Source organism: Tursiops truncatus, chromosome 13, assembly GCF_011762595.2.
Source record: "Tursiops truncatus isolate mTurTru1 chromosome 13, mTurTru1.mat.Y, whole genome shotgun sequence".
NCBI classification, from domain to species: domain Eukaryota; kingdom Metazoa; phylum Chordata; class Mammalia; order Artiodactyla; family Delphinidae; genus Tursiops; species Tursiops truncatus.
In genome coordinates, this window is record NC_047046.1 from 11994898 (window position 1) to 12019747 (window position 24850).

The 24850-nt window shown below is 42.5% G+C and overlaps 1 protein-coding gene across 1 annotated transcript in view; it reads right to left on the reverse strand.

Annotated features, from left to right (window-relative positions):
• The window catches only part of FBXW8 (F-box and WD repeat domain containing 8), a 114007-nt gene that overhangs the window by 24001 nt on the left and 65156 nt on the right, over positions 1-24850 (reverse strand). Inside the window, exons 6-7 of the mRNA XM_019950376.3 lie at positions 24053-24249; positions 20680-20886 (exon numbers count right to left, since the gene is read on the reverse strand). Of these exons, the coding sequence (XP_019805935.2) occupies positions 20680-20886; positions 24053-24249 (404 nt within the window). The remainder of the gene's footprint in view (positions 1-20679; positions 20887-24052; positions 24250-24850) is intronic.

Below are 24850 nucleotides of genomic sequence, written 5' to 3' on the forward strand. Positions count from 1 at the left end.
GGGTAAAGTCATGATAAGAAGCCAAATTCTAGAGAGTAAAGAAAATAATCCTCATGGTCTCTCCTCTTCCATCCCAATTAAGCTTACTGTGGGTTCTCTTTGAGCCCTTAGCAGAGTTTATTCCCTCTTGTCAGCGCTGAAGGTATTCACCATCTACGCACCCCATCTGGTGTCCCCAGGGGGCCACCTTGAACCGTACATTTGCTTCCTCCAACTTTTCCCCAGACCCATGGTTCTCAAACACTGGAGGGTAGGAGGGTCACCGAGGAGACTGTGATTTTAGCAAGCCAGCTAAGGCACTGTTACCAAGCGCCATGCCACATATTGTAAAACACTGTCCTAGACTTAGACTGTAAGTTCCTTGGGGCAGCAATCCTATCATTCATTCCTGCAGCACTGACTAAGGGCCAGCACGTGCCAGGTACTCAGTAAGTGCTTGTAGATTAACTGACTGGTACACATTTATCAGGCAAACCCAGGGCTTACCATGGTCTGGTACATAGTAAGTACTCAGATAGTCCTTGTTTTGCTTAACACATTCCCCCATTTCTAGATGCCTAATCTTGCTGCCGGCTTGTACAAAGGAACCACTTCCTTGTACTCAAAACAGAAGGTTCCACAGATCTCTCTCCACAGTCTCCAGATTCCAGAACTCCCAAACTGTATCGAGGCCCAAGGTTCCACCTCTGACAACACAGCACACTATGAATGTCTAGAATGTCTGGGAAACCATCCTGTTTAAAACACTGAAGATTCAGTCTAGTAAACATTCCTGTAAACATTCTGTTTAACTCCTACGAAACCCGAGAAAGTCCGAGGAGGCAAAAATGAAGAGAGCACTACAACCTGAAAGGGAAGTAGTACTCACATCAGGGGCTGCTCTGGGGGCGTCTGCCAGCGTCAGAGCCTGGAAAACTGGGGAAATAGGAGGCAAGGTTTCCAGCCAGTGCCAGGTGGAACCAGAACTGATAAGTCTGCCTAAAGCTGGGCCCCTTGGACAGCTATGTACACTCAGCAAAAAGCAAGATAGGAACAAAAATCTATCCACTGGTGAAGAGAGCCTACGTGGCAACTTGCCTGTCTCAGGTTCAGCTCAGGATGGAAAATGTTTGCCCTCGGCCTGCAAGCCTCACGCAGGTTGGGAGTTTGAAGTTATACTACCTGCAAGGCCAAAAGACCCCAGGTCTAGTAATAGAAGTACTTTCATGCTGGTGACATGCTTCCTGGTACCTGGCAGAATCTTCTCAGGAGGAAGATCCTCTCAACCCAGGCCCCACAGGAGATCTACAAATCAAGATCAGCCAAATGTGAGCTCACAATTAAAAAAAGTTTTTTCCCAACACAGAAACAGCTCATCACAAGTGAGAGACAGAAAACAGGCTTCCAAGGATATCAGATGTTTATCAGATGAAGAAAAATATGCATGCTGGAAATGTTTACAGAAATAAAAGAGGGTGAGGGGTCAAAAGCAGCAAAACTGATTAAGTAGCTTTGAAAAACAAAACAAATAGAATTTCTAGAAATTAAAAAAAAAAATCAGGGGACTTCCCTGGTGGTGCAGTGGATAAGACTCTGCACTCACAATGCAGGGGGCCCTGGTTTGATCCCTGGTCAGGGAACTAGCTCCCACGTGCATGCCGCAACTAAGGAGCCCGCATGCCGCAACTAAGGAGCCCACGTGCTGCAAATAAGACCCAGTGCAACCAAAGGGAAAAAAAAAAATAATGGATGAGTTAAACGGAGTCCAAGAGAGAATCTGTGAACTGGAAGACAAAGATGAAGAAATTATTCAGGACGCAACACAGAGAGATGGAGATGGAAAAGATGAGTGAGTGAGGAAGAGCACAGAAGGGAGAACAAGTTGGTCTAACACACATCTAACCTGAGTTCTAGATAGAAAGAATAGAGAGAATGAGGGGAAATTTCAACAAGGCAATGGCTGAGACTTTCTGCAACTGAAAGGAAAGAAGTGCAAGAGAACCCCAAACAGGGAAAATAAAACTAAATCCACACCTAGAGACAGCAGAGTGAAACCACAGAAAATTAAAGACAAGGAAAAACCAGCCAAAAGAAGAGAAAAAGTCCTAAATGGGAATGACAGTTAAACAACTTCTCAGTAATAACAGTGGAAGTCAAACCAATCACCTCTTCAAAGGTCTGAGAGAAAACACCTGTCATCCTGGAACGATAAAGGACTGGTAAAACCACCTTTCAAGAATGAGTATGAAATAAAGATGTTCTGGGATAAAAATACCGAGAGCAGAGAGCACTTGTGGCCAAGAGACCCTCACTACACAATACACTTTTGGAAGATATAAAATCATTCCAGAATAAAAGGTCTGAAATGCTGGCAAGAACAGTGAGAGAAGATTCAGGTAGATGTGCACGAATATATGCAAATGTTGACTACACACAACAACAATGCTGATATGGGGTTAAATAAATAGAATAAACTCTATCTAGTCATTATTATTCCAAACAGTCAAGTGCCATGCATCAGGTCAAAGTACCAGGAGGACAAAGATGCCAGGTGCACGGGGGACTCCAGCATCATGGTTTGGAGTGAACAGATACTTTCTTGGATACCTGTACCGTGTTTGGCACAAAGGAAGGACTCAGTACCTATTTGCTGAAAGAATGAATAAGTGCTGCACACCTCTGCCTGTGTCGATTACAGGTGAACGACACACCAGCCTTACATTAAAGATATCCCCCCCCACAGATGAACACATTAAGTCAATTTGCTTTCCACCAACAGCAGCGTATTTAGCTGGTTCGTAAGTGGGAGGTACAGTTTTATTCCATACAGAACTTAAAGTACAAGACTAGTAATGCTCAACTTCAAAAAAAAAAAAGACAGACGAAAAAGACCTCTCAGTCTTTGGGGTAGAATTTACTCATGTAAACGACCCAAGCTGCTCTTCTGACCCAACATAAATATGACCCTCAAAAAATGTGCTCAAAAATTTTACTACAAAAAATGCAGGGTCTGCATATTGATGTTCACATACAAAGCTAAGTGAACAGTCTCTATAAATTCACAGATGAGCTAAGATTGTAAAAAACGATGAGAAAGACAGTTGGGGAGGGAAGGCGAGCTAGTGAGAAAAGAGTAAATCATACAAAAAACAGCCAATAAAAAAATAAAAAAGCAGTTAATATACATGAATAATGGATGTCTGATTTAAAAGCAGTTTACTCTGATATGATGTAATTTTTGACAATCAGCCAGAGAGACTATTTTGTAAGTCCTTGCCAGAGATAAGTCAGTGCAAGAGGCTTGGTAACGCGGCGTATCTGTGAACATGTGGAAAATGACTTTCACCACCATCCCAAAGGTGACTCTGCTGGCAAACAAAAACTTGCCTCTCAGGTGCTTTTAGCAGCAGCAAACAGCAAGATGCAGAGCCGAAGAAATGGACCCCTGACATGAGCACAGCTCCCTGAAACACAGCAGCCCCTCAACAGTCTCCATGACATGCTTCTGGCACAGTCCACCCTCAAGCGCGGCACAAAGGGAGAAGCAGCCTGAACGGCTTTCATGTTTAAGTTTTAATGAGAGTGACAAGCCCACGAGGACAGGATATTTCAGGGATGGGACGGTGTTGCTGAGCCTCGCCAGGCACCGGGTAGGCAGGCCCGTGTGCACTCCCCACCACCACGTGCCAATGCACCTGCAACCCCTGCTGTTCCAGGACTGGACTCTGCCCGGGAAGGCACTGCCAATCACCGCAGACTGTGCCAAACATGGGGCTTTGTGATGTGGGCAGATGTCTACAAAGGACCAGAGCAGGCCAAACCAACACCTATTGTGACCTAAGCCTGAAAAGAACCCAGAGAGCAGGAGTGCACTTGGGTGAAAATGCAGGCCAATATGACCCCATCTCTCTCTCCCCCTACACCCATAGGTGCTGGAAATAATGCAGGAAGGTAGTGACCAGAATATGGTTCTCTGCTTTGCTTCAGGGATCTCTTTAGACAGTCTCTGTCCTAGTGCTAGAAGAAGGACAAGAGGTACGACTAACAAAGAACGGGCTGATGGGGTACATAAAATGAACAGGAACCGCTCACTGTCAGAGCATTTAGCACAATGAAGAGATCATAATTATTATGCAAATATGTAACTCAAAGCTGAAAATCCTCACATACTCCTTTCAGGTTCCCAGCAGGCCTCATCACAATAAAGAGCACAGACAGTTTTGAGCACTTCACAAATATTAACTACATGTAACTAACCAAAGTCCCCACGAGAAAGAAAGTTATCATTAAATCTGTGTTATGTACGGAGGAAAACTGAGGCTGCAAACTACGAAATGAATTCTTCAGAATTAAAGACAACCTGGACATGATTTTTTTACATGGGAAGATTGCAAGTGAGAGCTGGTCGTGTAACAACACTCGTGAGCCTGTAGACTTCACACTGTATACGCAATTCAGGATATCACGGTGCTTGCGCGTCAGTCTGCAACCGGCCTGGCAACTTCTCATTTGGCCCCAAGTTAGACTGGACAAAGGCTTAGAAGTGGGTAGACAGGCAGAATGTGGCTACAATCAGATCACCGAGACAAATGACAGCTGATGCAGGAGCATGAAAAATTGCAGTGAACTACTGGCGCCTTTGGTGTAGGGCACACAGTCCACCCCAGTCCCCTTCACACGCTTAAGGGCATAACAACCTTTCACTATATGGTGCTACGTGGTACACGACAGTGCCGGCACAAACGTGATCAGCAGCGTCTTGCACACGAAGTACACTGTAAATAGCAGCTGTTAATAATCATCATGATATTCCGTTCACACAAATCCTTTCAGAATATCATTCCATCTGATTCTCACAACCAGCAAAGGAAGACAAACACTACCGTACACATTTTATGCATAAAGAAACTGAGGCTTAAAATAATTTAAATAACTTACTCCAAATTACACAGGTAACAACAGCAGCTGAGGATGCACTAGGCAGAGCCCAGCTAATCTCATTTCTAGGTCAGTGTTTGCCACCATATGACAAGCCTTTTCCTGAGTCCTGGCAAAAATGGGTAGTGATGCCTAAGACTTACAGTGTCCTCTCATGTGCAAAACACTGCGACTACGCGTCCTCTCACCTGATCCCCACCATGCCATACAGTGGCTATCATGACTTTACTCACTTTATATATGAGGAAGCAGAGGTGCAGAGAGGCCAAACCACTTACACAGAACTGAAGGTTTGGAACCAGAATTCAAAGCTGGGTGGGTGGGCCTCCAACTACCCCGGGGTGCTCAAAGTGCGGCTCTGGACCAGCAGCATCGGCAGCGCTGGGCACAACAGACCCTCAGGCCCCAACCCAGACTCGGTGAGTCAGAAGCCTTTGGGGTGGAGGCCCAAGATCTGTATTTTTCTGATACTCCCTGGCGTTTGAGAACCCCCGCACTACACCGACACTGACTGCCTCCCAAGCCAAAAAGGAATCGGAAACATTAAAGCAGTGGTACTCAGCTCTAAATGCTCACGTCCTGCCTCCCAGCTGACGGCAATCTGGTTAAGAATAGCGCTGGGCAGTAACAGTAAGGCAAGGTGAGATGCAGACCCTGTGTACTGTAAGTGTAAGGGAAGGGAGGTGTTCACTGAGAGCCACAACAGTTGAGAAGGCTTCTTCTGATAAGTGGGACCCTGGATGGACCTTTCCTGAAAGGACACGGAGCGACAGGAGGGGAAGAGGGAATGCTGCTGCTAGTCCGGAATAAACATGGCATATTCTGGACTGCACAGGCTCCTTTTGCAGGTGCAGGGTGGAGAGTGGCAGGCTGACTCTCCAGGGTCTGGAAGGCCAGGCAGAAGGTGCGCACCAGCAAGTCACCCACAGTCCTTGGCACGCAGCCACTGCTCCTCCGACAAAATCTGAAAGGGACCATGAGGAGGGACACTGACAGGTGGTACAAGAGACCAAAGGTGGGGAAAGGGCAGGGGCAGGTGAAGGAGGGGGGTGCTGGGGAAGAAGTATTCTCATGTCATTTTCAATATATGCTTTAAAACTTATTGTGGAACATGAGATAGGAGTTCACACCCTAAGGAAACTCCGCAGTCCAGAGAGGCCACCCAGGGGAACAGGCAGAGCCTGGGCCAGAGGTCCTAACCTAGAAAGATCCAAAGAAATGTGGGTATTGAATCTGGTCCTGGTCCAGTTGGTCAGTGCCATATCAATGGACCACCTGCAGCAGGAGACGGTCAGAACCCAGGTCACGGCAGAACTGCTTCCCCTACGTGGCACATTCAGACGATTCCTGGCCTCACTGTGACCCACTGAAAACCTCCCGAGTCCCTTAATCTGGAATGTGATTGTTCAAATGTGGACTGAGCTGGGGTTTTCCTTTGACTATCTACAAAACTGGATTTACCCTGTAAATTAATAACACACTGAGAGGATGCTTAAGAGAGTTAACTTTGCGTCCATTAGAAGAACTCATCTGCAACTCAGTAACTGATAAGTTAATTATAAACCCACTCTCTAACACTGCCTTATAGACTAAAGTGCCGGGTAAATTAAAAAATCATATTCATCTACATATTGAATAAAAAGCAAAAGCCCTCTACTTTGTAATATTTTTGTTAGTTTAAGCTGCTACGTGTACTTGAAAACAATAAAATGTCTTAAATATTGTGAAATTCAAACTCACTCAGGCCATTTTCTGTGTGCCCTCTTCTCCTACCCTCTATCAAACCAACACCATCTGTCTCAACTGTCTGGATTTATATACATGGAAAGCCTGCAGCCTATTCTACAGTGTTACTGTTACTGATTATAGAGCAAAGGTAAACATTTCCAATAGGCCCCAGTGATCTTCATTAACTGAAAAACGAGCTGATTTTTAACCCTAACAAACTAGTTGCTGCTCATCTGGCACAAAGAAGCCAAAGCCACCTATTCAAAGAGTGAAATAAACGCCAAGATCAACTCCAAGTTCACACTCTCCCATGGGTATGGAACAGTAAACCTGGATGGAAATCCCACATAAGTAATCAGGAAAGCCATTAGAAAAATTAGGCCCTATATAAAATTCTAAGCTTAATTCAAAAGACAAATGAGGGCTTCCCTGGTGGCACGGTGGTTAAGAATCCACCTGCCAACTCAGGGAATACGGGTTCAAGCACTGGTCCGGGAAGATCCCACATGCCACGGAGCAACTAAGCCCAGGCGCCACAACTACTGAGCCTGCGCTCTGCAGCCCATGAGCCACAACTACTGAGCCGTCGTGCCACAACTACTGAAGCCCACGCACCTACAGCCCGTGCTCCGCAACGAGAAGCCACCGCAACGAGAAGCCTGCACACTGCAACAAAGAGTAGCCCCTGCTTGCCGCAACTAGAGAAAGCCCGCGTGCAGCAACGAAGACCCAATGCAGCCAAAAATAAATTAATTAAATTTTTTTTAAAAGGCACATGAGAAAAAAGGAAATGATCGTCATATATGTCAATGTAATGGTCTTGTAAAAACTTGCTCAGTGCTTCTAGAATTCTGATCAATGTTTTTAGAAATTAGAAAACGATACACGTGTCACGATATACAAAAACTACACCAGTGTGAGCGAAGACAAAAGATACTTAAGACACAGTGCCGGCCCTCTCCAATGAGGCTCCACATCTCAAAGTGACCATACACGAAGTGACTCAGCATTCACATTAATTTAACTGCATTCATCCTGCAAAAAGTTGAATTCCCCCAGCCCTTCCTATTCTGAATGTATTCTTGTAAAACAACTCTCAGGAGAATGGCTCCTAGCAGGTATGGCTTCAGCACAGCTCCCACACCAGCCCACGGCACCTGTGCTCCAGCCCGCCTGGGCCACCCCAGCAATACTTCCCGGCCCCCCAGAAACCCTCCTCCAGGCCTGGTGCCTCTGCCTGGACTGCTCCCTTGCCCAGGATTTCCTGATGAACTCTGACCTGACCCCAAAGCTGGTGGGGATGGGGAGGTGAAGGAGGCGCCTAACAAGTCTTGAGCACCAGCCATAAGCACATTACCTCCTTTCCCCAGGTATTCTCCCATTTCCAAATGGGAAGCCTGAGGCACGTAAGCAGCTTGCCTAGGGCTTATCTGACTCCAAGTCCCCAATGGTTATACCACTACCCGACTTAGCTGAAAATACTTTTCCCTATATTCACTTTCTATAACTTCCATCACTCCCTCCCAGGAGTAGCTCAGGATCGCTGGAGATCCTGAAGCACTCTTAACTTCTACAAGAAGTGGCAGCGTTCTAAGAAATAGTTTTTGCAGAATCACCCATCATGGTTGTAGAGAATATCAGAGGTGGTCGGGTCCTCAAAGGTCTCTAAGTCAGAGACATTGTCTTGAGAAGCCCTTGGGGCTCTGTAGAGGCATTTCAGGGTTTTCACAACATGTGAAAACCATTCATTTATTATCAACACACTAACAATTATATCAATTATTGATACATTCTACTTATTTTTTTTATACAGCAGGTTCTTATTAGTCATCCATTTTATACACATCAGTGTATACATGTCAATCCCAACCTTCCAAATCATCCCACCACCGCCACCCCTCCACTTTCCCCTTTGGTGTCTGTACGTTTGTTCTCTACATCTGTGTCTCTATTTCTGCCCTGCAAACCGGTTCATCTGTACCATTTTTCCAGATTCCACATATACGCATTAATATATGACATGTGTGTTTCTCTCTCTGACTTACTTCATTCTGTATGGCAGTCTCTAGGTCCATCCATGTCTCTACAAATGATCCAATTTCGTTCCTTTTAATGGCTGAGTAATATTCCATTGTATATATATACCACATCTTCTTTATCTATTTGTCTGTCAATGGGCATATAGGTTGCTTCCATGACCTAGCTATTGTAAACACTGCTGCAGTGAACATTGGGGTGCATGTGTCTTTTTGAATTATGGTTTTCTCTGGGTATATGCCCAGTAGTGGGACTGCTGGGTCATATGGTATCTTCTATTTTTACTTTTTTAAGGAACCTCCAGACTGTTCTCCATAGTGGCTGTTATCGATTTACATTCCGACTAACAGTGAAAGAGGGTTCCCTTTTCTCCACACCCTCTCCAGCATTTGTTTGTAGATTTTCTGAAGATGCCCATTCTAACCAGTGTGAGGTGATACCTCATTGCAGTTTTGATTTACATTTCTCTAATAGTTAGTGATGTTGAGCAGTTTTCAATGTGCCTCTTGGCCATCTGTATGTCTTCTTTGGAGAAATGTCTATTTAGGTCTTCTGCCCATTTTTTCATTGGGTTGTTTCTTTTTTTAATATTGAACTTCATGAGCTGTTTGTATATTTTGGAGATTAGTCCTTTGTCCATTGATTCGTTTGCAAACATTTTCTCCCATTCTGAGGGTTCTCTTTTCATCTTGTTTATAGTTTCCTTTGCTGTGCAAAAGCTTTTAAGTTTCATTAGGTCCCATTTGTTTATTTTTGTTTTTATTTCCATTTCTCTAGCAGGTGGGTCAAAAAGGATCTTGCTGTGATTTATGTCATACAGTGTTCTGCCTACGTTTTCCTCTAAGAGTTTGATAGTGTCTGGCCTTACACTTAGGTCTTTAATCCATTCTGCGTTTATTTTTGTGTACGGTGTTAGGGAGTGTTCTAATTTCATTCTTTTACACGTAGCTGTCCAGTTTTCCCAGCACCACTTATTGAAGACACTGTCTTTTCTCCATTGTATATCCTTGCCTCCTTTGTGTCATAGATTAGTTGACTATAGGTGTGTGGGTTTATCTCTGGGCTTTCTATCGTGTTCCACTGATCTATATTTCTGTTTTCGTGCCAGGACCATATTGTCTTCATTACTGTAGCTTTGTAGTACAGTCTAAAGTCAGGGAGTCTGATTCCTCCAGCTCCATTTTTTTCCCTCAAGACTGCTTTGGCTATTTGGGGTCTTTTGTGTCTCCACACAAATTTTAAGATTTTTTTGTTCTAGTTCTGTAAAAACTGCCACTGGTAATTTGATAGGGATTGCATTGAATCTGTAGATTGCTTTGGGTAGTATAGTCATTTTCACAATATTGATTGTTCCAATCCAAGAACATGGTACATCTCTCCATCTGTTTGTGTCATCTTTGATTTCTTTCATCAGTGTCTTATAGTTTTCTGAGTACAGGTCTTTTACCTCCTTAGGTGGGTTTATTCCTAGGTATTTTATTCTTTTTGTTGCAATGGCGAATGGGATTGTTTTCTTAATTTCTCTTTCTGATCTTTCATGTTAGTATATAGGAATGCAAGAGATTTCTGTGCATTAATTTTGTATCCTACTACTTTACCAAGTTCATTGATTAGCTCTCGTAGTTCTCTGGTGGCATCTTTAGGCTTCTCTATGTATAGTATCACGTCATCTGCAAACAGTGACAGTTTTACTTCTTCTTTTCCAATTTGTATTCCTCTTATTTCTTTTTCTTCTCTGATTGCCATGGCTAGGACTTCCAAAACTATGTTGAATAATAGTGGCCAGAGTGCACATCCTTGTCCTATTTCTGATCTTAGAGGAAATGATTTCAGTTTTTCACCATTGAGAAGGATGTTTGCTGTGTGTTTGTTGTATATGACCTTTATTATGTTGAGGTAGGTTCCCTCTACGCCCACTTTCTGGAGAGTTTTTATCATGAATGAGTGTTGAATTTTGTCAAAAGCTTTTCTGCATCTATTGAGATGATCATATGGTTTTTCTTCTTCAATCTGTTAATGTGGTGTATCACACTGATTTGCGTATGTTGAAGAATCCTTGCATCCCTGGGATAAATCCCACTTGATCATGGTGTATGATCCTTTTAATGTGTTGTTGGATTCTGTTTGCTAGGATTTTGTTGAGGATTTTTGCATCTATATTCATCGGTGGTATTGGTCTGTAATTTTCTCTTTTTGTAGTATCTCTGGTTTTGGTATCAGGGTGATGGTGGCCTCATAGAATGAGTTTGGGAGTGTTCCTTCCTCTGCAATTTTTTGAAAGAGTTTGAGAAGGACGGGTGTTAGTTCTTCTCTAAATGTTTGATAGAATTCACCTGTGAAGCCATCTGGTCCTGGACTTTTGTTTGCTGGAAGATTTTTAATCACAGTTTCAATTTCATTACTTGTGATTGGTCTGTTCATATTTTCTGTTTCTTCCTAGTTTAGTCTTGGAAGGTTATACTTTTCTAAGAATTTGTCCATTTCTTCCAGGTTGTCCATTTTATTGGTATAGACTTGCTTGTAGTAGTCTCTTAGGATGCTTTGTATTTCTGCGGTGTCTGTTGTAACTTTCATTTCTAATTTTATTGATTTGAGTCCTCTCCCTCTTTTTCTTGATGAGTCTGGCTAATGCTTTATCAATTTTGTTTATCTTCTCAAAGAACCAGCTTTTAGTTTTTTTGATCTTTGCTATTGTTTTCTTTGTTTCTATTTCATTTATTTCTGCTCTGATCTTTATGATTTCTTTCCTCCTACTAACTTTGGGTTTTGTTTGTTTTTCTTTCTCCAGTTCCTTTAGGTGTGAGTGGAGATTGTTTGACATTTTTCTTCTTTCGTGAGGTTGTATTGCTATAAACTTCCCTCTTAGAACTGCTTTTGCTGCATCCCATAGGTTTTGGATCGTTGTGTTTTTGTTGTCATTTGCCTCTATCTTTTGATTTCCTCTTTGATTTCTTCAGTGACCTCTTGGTTATTCAGTAACATATTGTTTAGCCTCCATGTGTTTGTGTTTTCTACATTTTTTCCCCCTGTAATTGATTTTTAATCTCATAGCATTGTAGTCAGAAAAGATGCTTGATATGATTTCAATTTTCCTAAATTTACCAAGGCTTGATTTGTGACCCAAGATGTGACCTATCCTGGAGAATGTTCCGTGTGCACTTGAGAAGAAAGTGTAATCTGCTGTTTTCGGATGGAATGTCCTATAAATACCAATTAAATCTATCTGGTCTATTGTGTCATTTAAAGCTTGTGTTTCCTTATTAATTTTCTGTTTGGATGATCTGTCCATTGGTGTAAGTGAGGTGTTAAAGTCCCCCACTATTATTGTGTTACTGTCAATTTCCTCTTTTATAGCTGTTAGCAGTTGCCTTATGCATTGAGGTACACCTATGTTGGGTGCATATATATTTATAATTGTTATATCTTCTTGGATTGATTCCTTGATCATTATGTAGTGTCCTTCCTTGTCTCTTGTGACATTCTTTATTTTAAAGTCTATTTTATGTGATATGAGCATTGCTACTCCAGCTTTCTTTTGATTTCCATTTGCATGGAATATGTTTTCCCATCCCCTCACTTTCAGTCTGTATGTGTCCCTAGGTCTGAAGTGGGTCTCTTGTAGACAGCATATATATGGGTCTTGGTTTTGTATCCATTCAGCAAGCCTGTGTCTTTTGGTTGGAGAATTTAATCTATTCACGTTTAAGGTAATTATCGATATGTATGTTCCTATGACCATTTTCTTAATTGTTTTGGGTTTGTTTTTGTAGGTCTTTTTCTTCTTGTGTTTCCCACTTAGAGAAGTTCCTTTAGCATTTGCTGTACAGCTGGTTTGGTGGTGCTGAATTCTCTTAGCTTTTGCTTATCTGTAAAGCTTTTGATTTCTCCCTCGAATCTGAATGAAATCCTTGCCGGGTAGAGTAATCTTGGTTGTAGGTTCTTCCCTTTCATCACTTTAAATATGTCATGCCACTCCCTTCTGGCTTGTAGAGTTTCTGCTGAGAAATCAGCTGTTAACCTTATGGGAATTCCTTTGTATGTTACTTGTCATTTTTCCCTTGTTGCTTTTAATAATTTTTCTTTGGCTTTTTGTCAGTTTGATTACTATGTGTCTTGGCGTGTTTCTCCTTGGGTTTTGCTTGCTGGACTTGGGTGGCTATTTCCTTTCCCATGTTAGGGAAGTTTTCGACTGTAATCTCTTCAAATACTTTCTCGAGTCCTTTCTCTCTCTCTTCTCCTTCCGGAACCCCTATAATGCGAACGTTGGTGTATTTAATTTTGTCTCAGAGGTCTCTTAGGCTGTCTTTTCATTCTTTTCTCTTTATTCTGTTTCACGGCAGTGAGTTTCACCATTCTATCTTCCAGGTCACTTATCTGTTCTTCTGCCTCAGATATTCTGCTACTGATTCCTTCCAGTGTATTTTTCATTTCAATTATTGTATTGTTCATCTCTGTTTGTTTGTTCTTTAATTCTTCTAGGTCTTTGTTAAACATTTCTTGCATCTTCTTGATCTTTGCCTCCATTCTTTTTCTGAGGTCCTGGATCATCTTCACTATCATTATTCTCACTTCTTTTTCTGGAAGGTTGCCTGTCTCCACTTCATTTAGTTGTTTTTCTGGGGTTTTATCTTGTTCCTTCATCTGGTACATAGCCCTCTGCCTTTTCATCTTGTCTATCTTTCTGTGAATGCAGTTTTCGTTCCACAGGCTGCAGGATTGTAGTTCTTCTTGCTTCTGCTGTCTGCCCTCTGGTGGATGAGGCTGTCTAAGAGGCTTCTGCCAGCTTCCTGATGGGAGAGAGTGGTGGTGGGTAGAGCTGGGTGTTGCTCTGGTGGGAAGAGCTCAGTAAAACTTTAATCTGATTGTTTGCGGATGGGTGGGGCTGAGTTCCCTCCCTGCTGGTTGTTTGGCCTGAGATGACCCAGCAATGGAGCCTACAGGCTCTTTGGTGGGGTTAATGGCAGACTGCAGGAGGGCTCACGGCAAGGAGTACTTCCCAGAACTTCTGCTGCCAGTGTCCTTGTCCCCGTGGTGAGCCACAGCCGCCCCCCAACTCTGCAGGAGACCCTCCAATACCAGCAGGTGGGTCTGGTTCAGTCTCCTATGGGGGTCACTGCTCCTTCCCCCTGGGTCCTGACACACACACTATTTTGTGTGTGCCCTCCAAGAGTGCAGTCTCTGTTTCCCCCAGTCATGTCGAAGTCCTGCAATCAAATCCTGCTAGCCTTCACAGTCTGATTCTCTGGGAATTCCTCCTCCCGTTGCCGGACCCCCAGGTTGGGAAGCCTGACGTGGGCCTCAGAACCTTCACTCCAGTGGGTGGACTTCTGTGGTATAAATGTTCTCCAGTTTGTGAGTCACCCACCCAGCGGTTATGGGACTTGATTTTATTGTGATTGCGCCCCTCCTACCATCTCATTGCGGCTTCTCCTTTGTCTTTGGATGTGGGGTATCTTTTTGGTGAGTTCCAGTGTCTTCCTGTCGATGACTCTTCAGCAGTTAGTTGTGATTCCGGTGCTCTCCCAAGAGAGAGTGAGCACACGTCCTTCTACTCTGCCACCTTGAACCAACCTCTTACCACTGATACATTTTAATATTAAAACATGTACAAAATGCATATGAATATTCAATCCTCATCTACGTATTTACCTGTATAACTTTTCAGTACTTTGGAATTCAGCAAATTAACCGTGAAGGTCTCCCTACGACCTCATGTCCATCTCAACATGGAGAAAACCACCTCTGTGTCACTAAGTTGCTGTTAAAGCCCACGAGGAGGTAAGCCCCGACGTGGATGTCACGTTTGAGACATCCCTGTTTGCAGCATGGTCAGATATCCAGCAAATAGTGTGTGTTCAGTAAGCAGTCGTTCACAATGACAGCAACGTTAGCAACAAAAGCGGACCCTTTGGTAGTCAACATCACTCAACAACCCAGAAAACTGGTCTCCAAGAGCTATTTTCTTAAACTTTTCCAAGCAGAAAGTAAATAAATATGAAAAATGTTAAAGGTTTAAGGTGAAAGTGAAGAGGAAATGAGATACTTATTTACTTTGTGAACTTTCAATTTCAAATTATTCATCCTGCTTGTAAAATACAGTTTTTAGTTCTCCTCTGGAATGGAACCTTGAACAAAGGGAAAGATGGATTTCATATTCTGGTGTAGGTATGGAGAATGGTGCCAGAATCCATGAGCCTTTGATCCCAAAGGCTCTTCCAGACAGGTATTTCAACTTGTGACGAGTGCAATAACCAATCCAGAGTCTTTTCACGTCCGCGTACAGGGAATGATTATCCTAAGAGACGTTAGCAATTATTTTCCAGCGTGATGTAAGCTGAGGCAGCAGCGCCAAGCCAGTGTCCTTGTCAAACACACCCCAGCCTCCTGGATTACTTCACTCACGTCACCCTGATTAGGATGCGTGCCGCGTGCTGCTAAATACAATCTGCCACCGAAAGCCAAGCACTTCAGAACTAAATTAGGAAATATGTCCAAATACACAGAATGATGCTGAGAGCTGTAAGTGGGTCTCTCTCTTCCTTTATGAGGCATGAGATTCATCGTCAACATAATGCTCTTAAATGAGGCAATTCTATCTCCTAACCCTCCACCTCTGAGAGCAAAATTTAATTCAGGCAGCAAAAGAATTAATAAAGATGATTAGCATCATAAAAACATTTTCATGGGTGGAAGTATTTTTGACAGACTCAGGAAGTATGAGACTAAAAACAAATTTTAAAGGGCTATTTGGGCACAAAGGGCCACATTAAGAGAGTTGACACTGATCTTTGCCCTGCAACATGATGAAGAGATGAGGCCAGAGTAACTGCTATTCCATTTGTTTTCTTTTACAATCATGTGCCACTTAGCAACGACTACCTTTAAGATCATTTATGCCACTGAAGTGTGAGAACCCAAGAATGCAACGTCAACACTTAAGAGTCCATTTTCATCTAAGAGTAAAAGACATTCAAGCAGCCCTTCTCACCACATACCCCTTGCCCAGAAAGACACAGGAATTGATGAAAAAGTACCAAACAATTTCCTGCCCAATCATTCCTGCCAGCAATAAGCATGGCCCTTAGGAGATCCCGTTAGAGAAGTAACAGGAGAGCAATGGGTTCCTCAATCCATTTCAGAAACCCTCAGCTCCCAAATAGCCTCCAAGGACAGACCAGCTCAACACGACTCCACAGGTAAAGGAAAAAGTTTAAACCACCTAACTGCTTAAAGAATCAAGGGGGCTTCCCTGGTGGCGCACTGGTTAAGAATCTGCCTGCCAATGCAAGGGACACAGGTTCAAGCCCTGGCCTGAGGAAGATCCCACATGCCACGAAGCAACTAAGCCCATGCGCCACAACTACTGAGCCTGAGCTCTAGAGCCCGCAAGCCACAACTACTGAGCCCACGTGCCACAACTACTGAAGCCTACGCGCCTAGAGCCCATGCTCCGCAGCAAGAGAAGCCACGACAATGAGAAGCCCGCGCACCACAACAAGGAGTAGCCCCCGCTCACCCCAACTAGAGAAAGCCTGCACACAGCAACGAAGACCCAACGCAGCCAATAAATAAATAAATTAATTAAAAAAAAAAAGAATCAAGGAACGTGGGTGCTGGACAGGAGACCAAAAGTCACATGTCCAACCCTCCTCATTTTACAAAAAAGAGGCAGATGAGCCTACTGTCTTTAAAGAACCATGGGTTCTCCCTCAAATGGTAGCAAACAAGCCAAGAAGGGGCACATATCAGTGTGTGCTGTAGCTCTGTCCACCCTAATGGTGGTCTGATAAGGCTGTCAGTCCCACTGCACTGATTCTAGGTAAAGCATGTGATTCTAGATGAGGTCATTCATCCTCAAAGCAGAGAGCTACAAAATAACTTAAACGAAGGCAGGACCAGACAGAGCTCTGTTTATTCCTTCTGGCCTCATTTTGTTGTGACCCTTCTGTAAAGCCTGTGAGAGGAAAGATGTTAAGAACTGCTAGGAGAATGGGATGCACTGCCATCCTCCACTTTCCAAGGAACACCTACTATAGAGGGCAATAGCTATCAAAATCATGAAGGCACAGCACCCTCTGACCCAGCAAGTCTTTACTTTGAGGAACTAATCCTACAAATACATTCATGTGGACCAAGTGTTGGTCACAACAGCAAAAGACTGGGAGCAAGCTAACATCCATCAATAGGGGGTAGGGTCGCAGAATTACTTAAGGTACAACTACAAGGTGCAATATCATAAAATTGCAAAAAATAAAAAAAACCTACCAGGAAGTTCTTTATTATGTTATAAGAAATGATGAAATCATCTCTAAGAGATTCTGTTGCACAAAAAAGCAAGAGGCAGGACAAAAATAGAGTATTTTACTATTCATATTTTTTAGAAAGAGGGGATTGAGGGCATGTATGGACAATTTGCTTACATATGCATAAAAAATCTCTGGAAGGATGTGCAAGACACTGGCAACACTGATTTAGCTGCTCCAGGAAGAGAAACTGGGTGGCAGGTTGAAAAGAGTGGGAAGGAGTCATCCCACTGCACACCCTTCCTTTCATGTCTTTTGATTTCTGAATCAGGTGAATGCATTACCTAGTCAAAAAATACTTTTTTTTTTTTAAGATGTTTAAAGATCTGCTCTTTTAAGAAAGAGTGCAAATAGATAATAGCCTTTTTTTTTCCTACAACTTTACGTGGCCAAAGAAAGAACATGCTGGCAAACCCAAGCGTGGCCCCTAATGTTAGAGCACTAACACCTTCTCTGAGCCTTCCTACCAGAGCTGGAAATGACTGAACCAGCTGTATTCACAAGCCTTTTCTTAAGATTAAATGGATAAACTTCTGCTAAGTTACTTGGTTTCGTTTCCTTAGAAAACTAAGTATGTTTACTAACAGAGCTAAGTTACTTGACAAATACCCGTCTGCTGAAATCTGTGCACAATGTTGTTTTAATGCTCCGATGCAAGGACACAACTGGTGCTCTGTAACTCTGTGATAAATACATGACAGGCTGGCTAGTAGATATGTGAACGGATGAGTCTGAACCATCATGACTGATGCTCAGACAGCTGTGGTGTCTATAAAATGCTAATGTGATCATCATGTGGTGTAAAGACATTTTCCAAGTAAACAAAAGTAACACTGCTGAAATACTCCTACAGGTCAGGGAAATTTCAGTTCCTGACTAAAATTCTATTACCAACATTTGAACTTCATGTCTGCTTTTATCACAGTTAATCAACAGTGGACTCTAGCTAACCCCCAGTTCTGTATCAGGTACAAAGGAAGATAAACCAGACTCTGTGTTCTCATAAAGCCTTCATCTGAATCGTAAACATACAGGCCCAGAGGCACAGACACAAACCCTCACATGGACACAGTTCCAGGCAAACTCTACTGCTCCCAGTCTCATACCAACCTAGTAAAACGTGCTGCCAGGCCGGATGGAGACCGACAGGACCAAAGCGTGGAGCTCACAAGCAAGGTGACACAGAGCCTGCACATAAGACTGAAGAATTATGACAGTACATTATGGGGTGGCAGGATGCTACTAAAATCTCACAGAGCCACCCATTACATGGCTTAATTCACACAGAAATGTTGGTTTTTCTGAGGAAGCAGAAAATCCATTAAACATAATCAGACAGAAAGTCCTACCTTTGCAAAAATAAGGAAAGTTTCACAGTTAAAGCTTGGCTTCCCTCACGTTCAAGTGGGTGGCGTTCATGTTGGAAAAGCATCTCAATGCAGTTACCACCAGCACTACTAACAACAACCCATCCACCCACACAAGTGTTTGAAGGTTTGCTGGTGTACTCAAAATACTTGCATGACTAAATGCTACTGTCAGATTTCAAAGAGGCACTTAAACACATTCTTGTAGCAAATTTACTTCCACTCTTAATTTTAAAACACCAATGAAAACTACCCGCTAACAAGTTATTAGAGGGACTATAAACTTTTAATAATGAATTTTTATCAAATTAACAGAAGAATCAGCTAATTCTTATAATTAATGCTTTTTAATTGGGTTGGAAATATTGAGAGGCATCCAAGAAAGTGCTTACTTACATCAACACCTAAAGGATGCTCCCAGTCTATTTTTTTTTCCAATCTAATTTTGTGCTGAGCTATCCCTTTAACTGGTTTCTCAAATATATCCACTGCAACTGTATCACTATAGAAACAGATCCACTCAGGTAAGTCAGAGAAGTAGAACCTGTTAGGTGAAAAGTTTATTAAAAATATGAAAAATTTAAACCAGGCTAGGATTAAATAAACTATCACCTCACTACACTGAGAACTCGAGAAATAAGTGAGATAACTGAAACTTGAAAGCATGATGGATGAAAAATTAGAAAGCAAACAGTCTCTCTCCTCTCATCAAATGAGCTCACCAGGGATCAGAAAAGAAAGTGTTTTCGAAGGCCAAGAAAGGAAACTGCCTTAGGAAACCAACTGCTGTCCCTTTCCCCCCACGTCCTGGGAAGACAAAACACAGGAATGACTTCATCACAGACTTTCCAGCTAAGATATGCTGACTATGCTCCAGCGAAGCAGGCCAGCTTGAGCACAAAGGGGTCCCTTCTCACAGTGAGACTGAACTAAGCCACATGTAGTTTCTACGGCTTCATGTAGCTTCCTGGGTGAAGCACATATAATTGGAGTCCATGTTGCAAAACCAGTGAACACCTAGATAGGTGAGATTTGACCTTACAGGTGGCTGCACAGGAGAAACAAGATGTAAAAATCACAACCAGAGGCTAGACTCAAACTATGAGAGCTAGAAAGAACAGGAAGCACACAGTGATCGTTAACTCCAATGCCAGGTACTATGCTTAAAGCTTTACACATGTTTTCATTTAATCCTACAATTCTGTGAAGTAGGTACCATTATGAACTCCCTTTTACAAATGAGGGAACTGAGGCATAATGAGGGTTAAGCAACCTGTTTAAGGTCACACAGGGTAGCAGGTGGTAGGCCTGCAGCTGGAACGCAGACGGTGTGCATCCAGAGACTGGCTCTTTTCCAGTTCACAACACTGCTACGTGAAAAGGGCCTCCTTCCTTGGGAGAAGGACGTCGTCAGAGGAGCTGCTGGCTCAGAGAAGTTCCTTCCCAGGGTTACACCCACTGCCAGCAGGGTCAAGACCCAGCAAACTGGAGGAAAAGCAAAATAAAACGAACCTTTATCCCTCTCCCCCGATTCCACTGGAAGAGAAAGAGTTCTGTAAGTCAGTTTTAAGACTAAGTACTTGGCCTGCAGTCAGGATGGTAAAATACTAAGCAGTGATAAAATTGAGTCATTATGCAAAGAATTTCAATTAAAAACTTATCTCCTTGTTTCTGGCTGAAAGAGTATCAGAGACACTTTTACAAACTGTGGATAAGAATATAAATTTTGATGCAACCTTTTTAGAAGGCAACTTGGCAATGTCCATCAACCCTCTGACCAAGCAACATAACTGCTAGCAATTTATCCTAGAGATTTACAAGTTGCAACACACACTGTAGCGCTGTCTATAACAGCCCAAACAGAGAAAGCAACCTAAATGCCCACTAGTGAGGAGACTGGTTAAGCAGACTACGGGTTGTAAGCATCGCTGGAATTCTAGGGAGAGGGAGCTCACATGGAATGCTCTCCAGGGTACATTACTGAATAAAAACGTTGGGCACAGAACAGTATGTACACTATGATCTCATTTCAACAAAGGTATGTTTTTTAGTGTATAAATGTACCTATATATGCATTAAAATTTTCTAGATGGATACCTAAAAACTGTTAATAGTTTCTTCTGTGGAGTAGGGCTGGGGGAAGGGAAGAGAAAGAAAACAATTACTTATATCATTTTCAACTACCTGAATTTTTTTTAACCAGGCTGATATATTTGCCTGAACACATCTTTTAAAAATATATTAGAGATCTTTAATTTTTAAATTGCCTTTAAAAAAATAAAATCCAAAATCTTTTTTGTTAATTGCACATCTTGCTATTTTTGTACCTTGTTTCCTTCGTACACCCATCCCAGACTCTTCACACCAAAAGCAGCCTGGTTGGAGGAGACGTCTAGACATGTGACAGGCTGCCCGTAGACATAATGGAGGGTTCTGGCAGAGTCTTCGGCTTTTAGCAGGTATACCAGATCTCCAGCAGTGGCTACGGCCACAGGATACCTTCCAGTATCTGGAACTATTTCAAGGTAGTCAACCTGTTAAAGAATAAGAGTCATTTTAGTCCTTCAGGTCTCGCCTACAATTCATCCTGACTTGCTCAAAAATACACAATTCCTCCTACACATCAATGAGAAGACCAGCAACCCAACAGAAAAAGACGGGCCAAGGGCCAGTTCACAGGAAGTGAAACACAGCTCCTACACAAATGAAAAGGTGCTCATCGTAAAAGAAACACAACACACTCCTAACAAGAGAAATAAAAGGTGAAAATTCACCAAGATAGCATTTTCATCTGTCATATCAGTAAAGGTCAATTAGTCTGATAAGACATTGGGCTGGAAGTGGAGAGGGGACAACCACATTTATGGATCCCACTAAGGTTGGTGGGATGTAATCTGGTCCAAAATCTGGGAACACTTAACACAATGTCAGATGAGCATAGGCTCTGACACAGCAAGTCACTTCTAGGAATTTATTTACAAATAAACGCACATTTATGCAAAACAACTGTGTACAACATTATTTGCTGTAGCACTATTTGGTCATAGCTAAAAACTAGAAAACCCTAAACATGCCTTACTAAGGGACTAATTAAATTACTTACAGTACATCCATGTATTGGAATACCATGTGGTCACAGAAAAAAGCAGGAAGACAACCTTTATAAACTCATACAAACGGGGTCACCTCTAAGATAAATTTGGGGGAAGAAAACAAAGTAACAGGATTCACAGTGTGCTACTATGTGTAAAGGTGGGGCAGAGGAAGCCTGTGACACGCTTGTCTTATACGTGCACAAATCTAACTAACAACGGCTGCCTTCAGGGACGGAAATGAGTTGTGGGACAGAGTGGAAAGGAGATTCTTACTGTAAACCTTATTGTTTTTTAAATTCTGAACCACGAGGCTAGAATAACTATTCAAAAATAAAAGTTTTTATTTTTTTCACAAGAAACTGAATAAATAACATAAAATTCACTCAGTTCCAAATTAGCCAAAATCACATTTTATTTATTTGTGCAGTACGCAGGCCTCTCACTGTTGTGGCCTCTCCCGTTGCGGAGCACAGGCTCCGGATGCGCAGGCTCAGCGGCCATGGCTTACGGGCCTAGCCGCTGAGCGACATGTGGGATCTTCCCGGACCGGGGCACGAACCCGCGTCCCCTGCATCAGCAGGCGGACTCTCAACCACTGCGCCACCAGGGAAGCCCCAAAATCACATTTTAACATTTGTGCAAATAGCAAAAATGTGTTCCTAAAAGGTTAAAAGCACCCGAGTTATCTACTTTCTCCCGGTTTCAGTGCCATCCTAGGGTAGGAAGGCCACTGCAAGCACTTTTATGCCACACAGTCCTCCGGCCGCATCACTGCTACTACTTTCTCTAATCTGCGTAGGTATGAGGAGCTGCCTTTAAGAGTAACTTGCTTTCCTATGTTCGTTAAGTGGCATGCTTCCCCCGAGTGCAGTTTACATCGGGTTTTCACCTCCCTGAGTAAATTCTGAGAGTACAGAAGCAGAAGGTAAGCCACCTATGTGATTATGAAAATCCATGGTCCCTGACAAGAAGCCAAACGAGTTCAAAGACCTGAATCCTGAGAACTGTCCAGAAGCGCTCGAGAGAGTAAACATCTGGGTGGCTCTGCTAGCCCTGAGGACCCACAGTGTGAGTAGTGGCCCCACATCCCCAGCCGAGGGCCCATCGCGAAGGACAGCTGTTCTAGGCCAGTATGACCACCTGGGAACACTGCCACTGTGATTCAGGGAGCCTATCTGAGGAAGACAAAGATGGCCCAGCAGCCCGGGCCAGGGGCTGCCTTTTCCAGAGACAGTACATTCTGTGGCCAGCCCTCATCCAGGGTGAGAAATAACACATGAAGAGCGTTATAACACAGGGCTCCAGCAACGGCTGCTTCATTCCTCTCTCCCCCATCCTAAAAATCACTTCTTGCTTTCCTAAAATCAACATCCTCAGTCTAGCCATTTAATTCACCTTCATGCTGGATGTGTGACAGACCAAGAGGCTCAGACTGACTGCGGTTGTGCCATCTTCTGGGAACTGTAAACAACTTCAGAAAGCTTCCGGTCGATGCCAGGATGCCACCTTATTGCCAAGGCCGGATTTGCACTTTCTGAAGGGACTCACGTCTCAAGTAATTGTCTGAGTTCATATAGCTATTGTTGATCTACAGTGTTCTTTAGGCAGAAACCAAATAACAAGCACTATGTAGTTTTGAGAACAGACAGAAATACGGTACTTTCACATTTTTCTAATAAAACTCCAAGAGAAGAAGACAGCATCAGGCAGTTTTGAGAACACTACACTAGAACCGCAGAGGCTGAGCATTAAAGGCACAAGCAGCTTACAGAGGTGAAGCAGTGATGCCATGGCTTTTTAGTTATTCATGTCTAACAAGATTTTCACCAGGGGAAAAGGGAGAGGAACAGGATTTGTTCCAGGTCAGGCCATCAATTCATTATTCAGCGTTGGCTTTTCTGTTCACTCCCCCACCAGTGCCAAAATCAAGTTTGCTTTAAATTAAATCCAAATTCAGCATAGACAGATTTCAGCTCTTCCTTCTTACCACCAAATCATCTCCCACCATGCAAATGTTGAGGCTCATGTACAAGTGAACTCAGAAACAGGCTCTATGTAATGAACTAGTAAGGTTAACTGAGCTTCACACATGACGTCATGGAACACGGCTACCCGATTAACACTGACTTGAATCTATACTCACTCAAGAGTTACCCTTAATGCCAAGTGAGAAAATCTTCGGATGGAGAAAGTGTAGGATGGAAACTTTCTTTCCCATATAGCCTGCGATGGTACCACTGAACTCATCTTCACTTATGTATCAGGCCAGATCCTGATCTCAGATTTCCAGGGGTGAACGTTCTGTTAATGTGAAGGAGGCTGAGGACCACAGTGATGAGAAACTGCAACCCCGATGTCAGCCTTGAGGTCAGAATCACAACTTCTTATCAGGGGCAAGTCAATTCACTGCTCTAAGATTTTATTGGCTGCTTGGTAAATGAGGAAAATACAACTACTTATTTTGCAAGGCTGTTGTGAGATTTATGGACATGAGGCCCACAGAAAGCCCTGAGTGAATGAGCACTGCCAACATCATTACTATCTGTTTATATCAGACCCAGAGATTCTAAGAATGAAAAATAAAATGACCAGACTAAAAGCTCACCAGTTTCTGAACTTCAAATTCTGCCGCTATTTGCCAATATCCCTCCTCATTGGGGCGTAACATTACGACATCAAAAGCAGAAGCTGTGGCAACAGTTGCATCTTCCTGGCTGAGGGCTAGTGCTTGTATTCTTGCATCATGCTCAAAACGATGAATAGGATACCTTCCAGTCCTTAGATCCCAAATATTAAGAAATCCTATGTAGAAAAAAAATTCAGGTAACAATTTTAAATTCATTTAGTATGCACAATTATAAAATAATCATGCAACATAAAGAAAATATAAAAGATAAATAATAAATTAGTAAAAAAATCTGCATTACGTATAACAAAGAGCCTATTTCCTTAATATATAAAGAGCTTCTAAGATTCAATAAGAAAAAAGCAACTGAAAAGTGAGCAAAGGACATGAGTGTGCTATGGTGTTCATAGAAAAAGAAATGCAGTTGACATATAAACATTTAAAAAATAAATATAAAAATTCACTCACAATTAGAAAAATAAAAACTAAAATAGGATACTATTTTTCACCAATCAAATTGACAAAGACAAAAAATTTCATAAAACATTTTGTTTTTGAGGATATGGGGAAACAGGCTTTCTCTTAAATTGTTCACAGGAATGTGAACTATTTCAACTAACTCTGGAGGCAATTTGATAATATCTACCAAATCACAAATGTATATAAGATAGTTACTACGTTTTAAATTATGTCAAAAGATTGGAAGCTACCTAAATGTCCACCAATAGAGAAATACTTAAATAATGGTACCTCCATAGTTTGGAATTTAAATAAAAT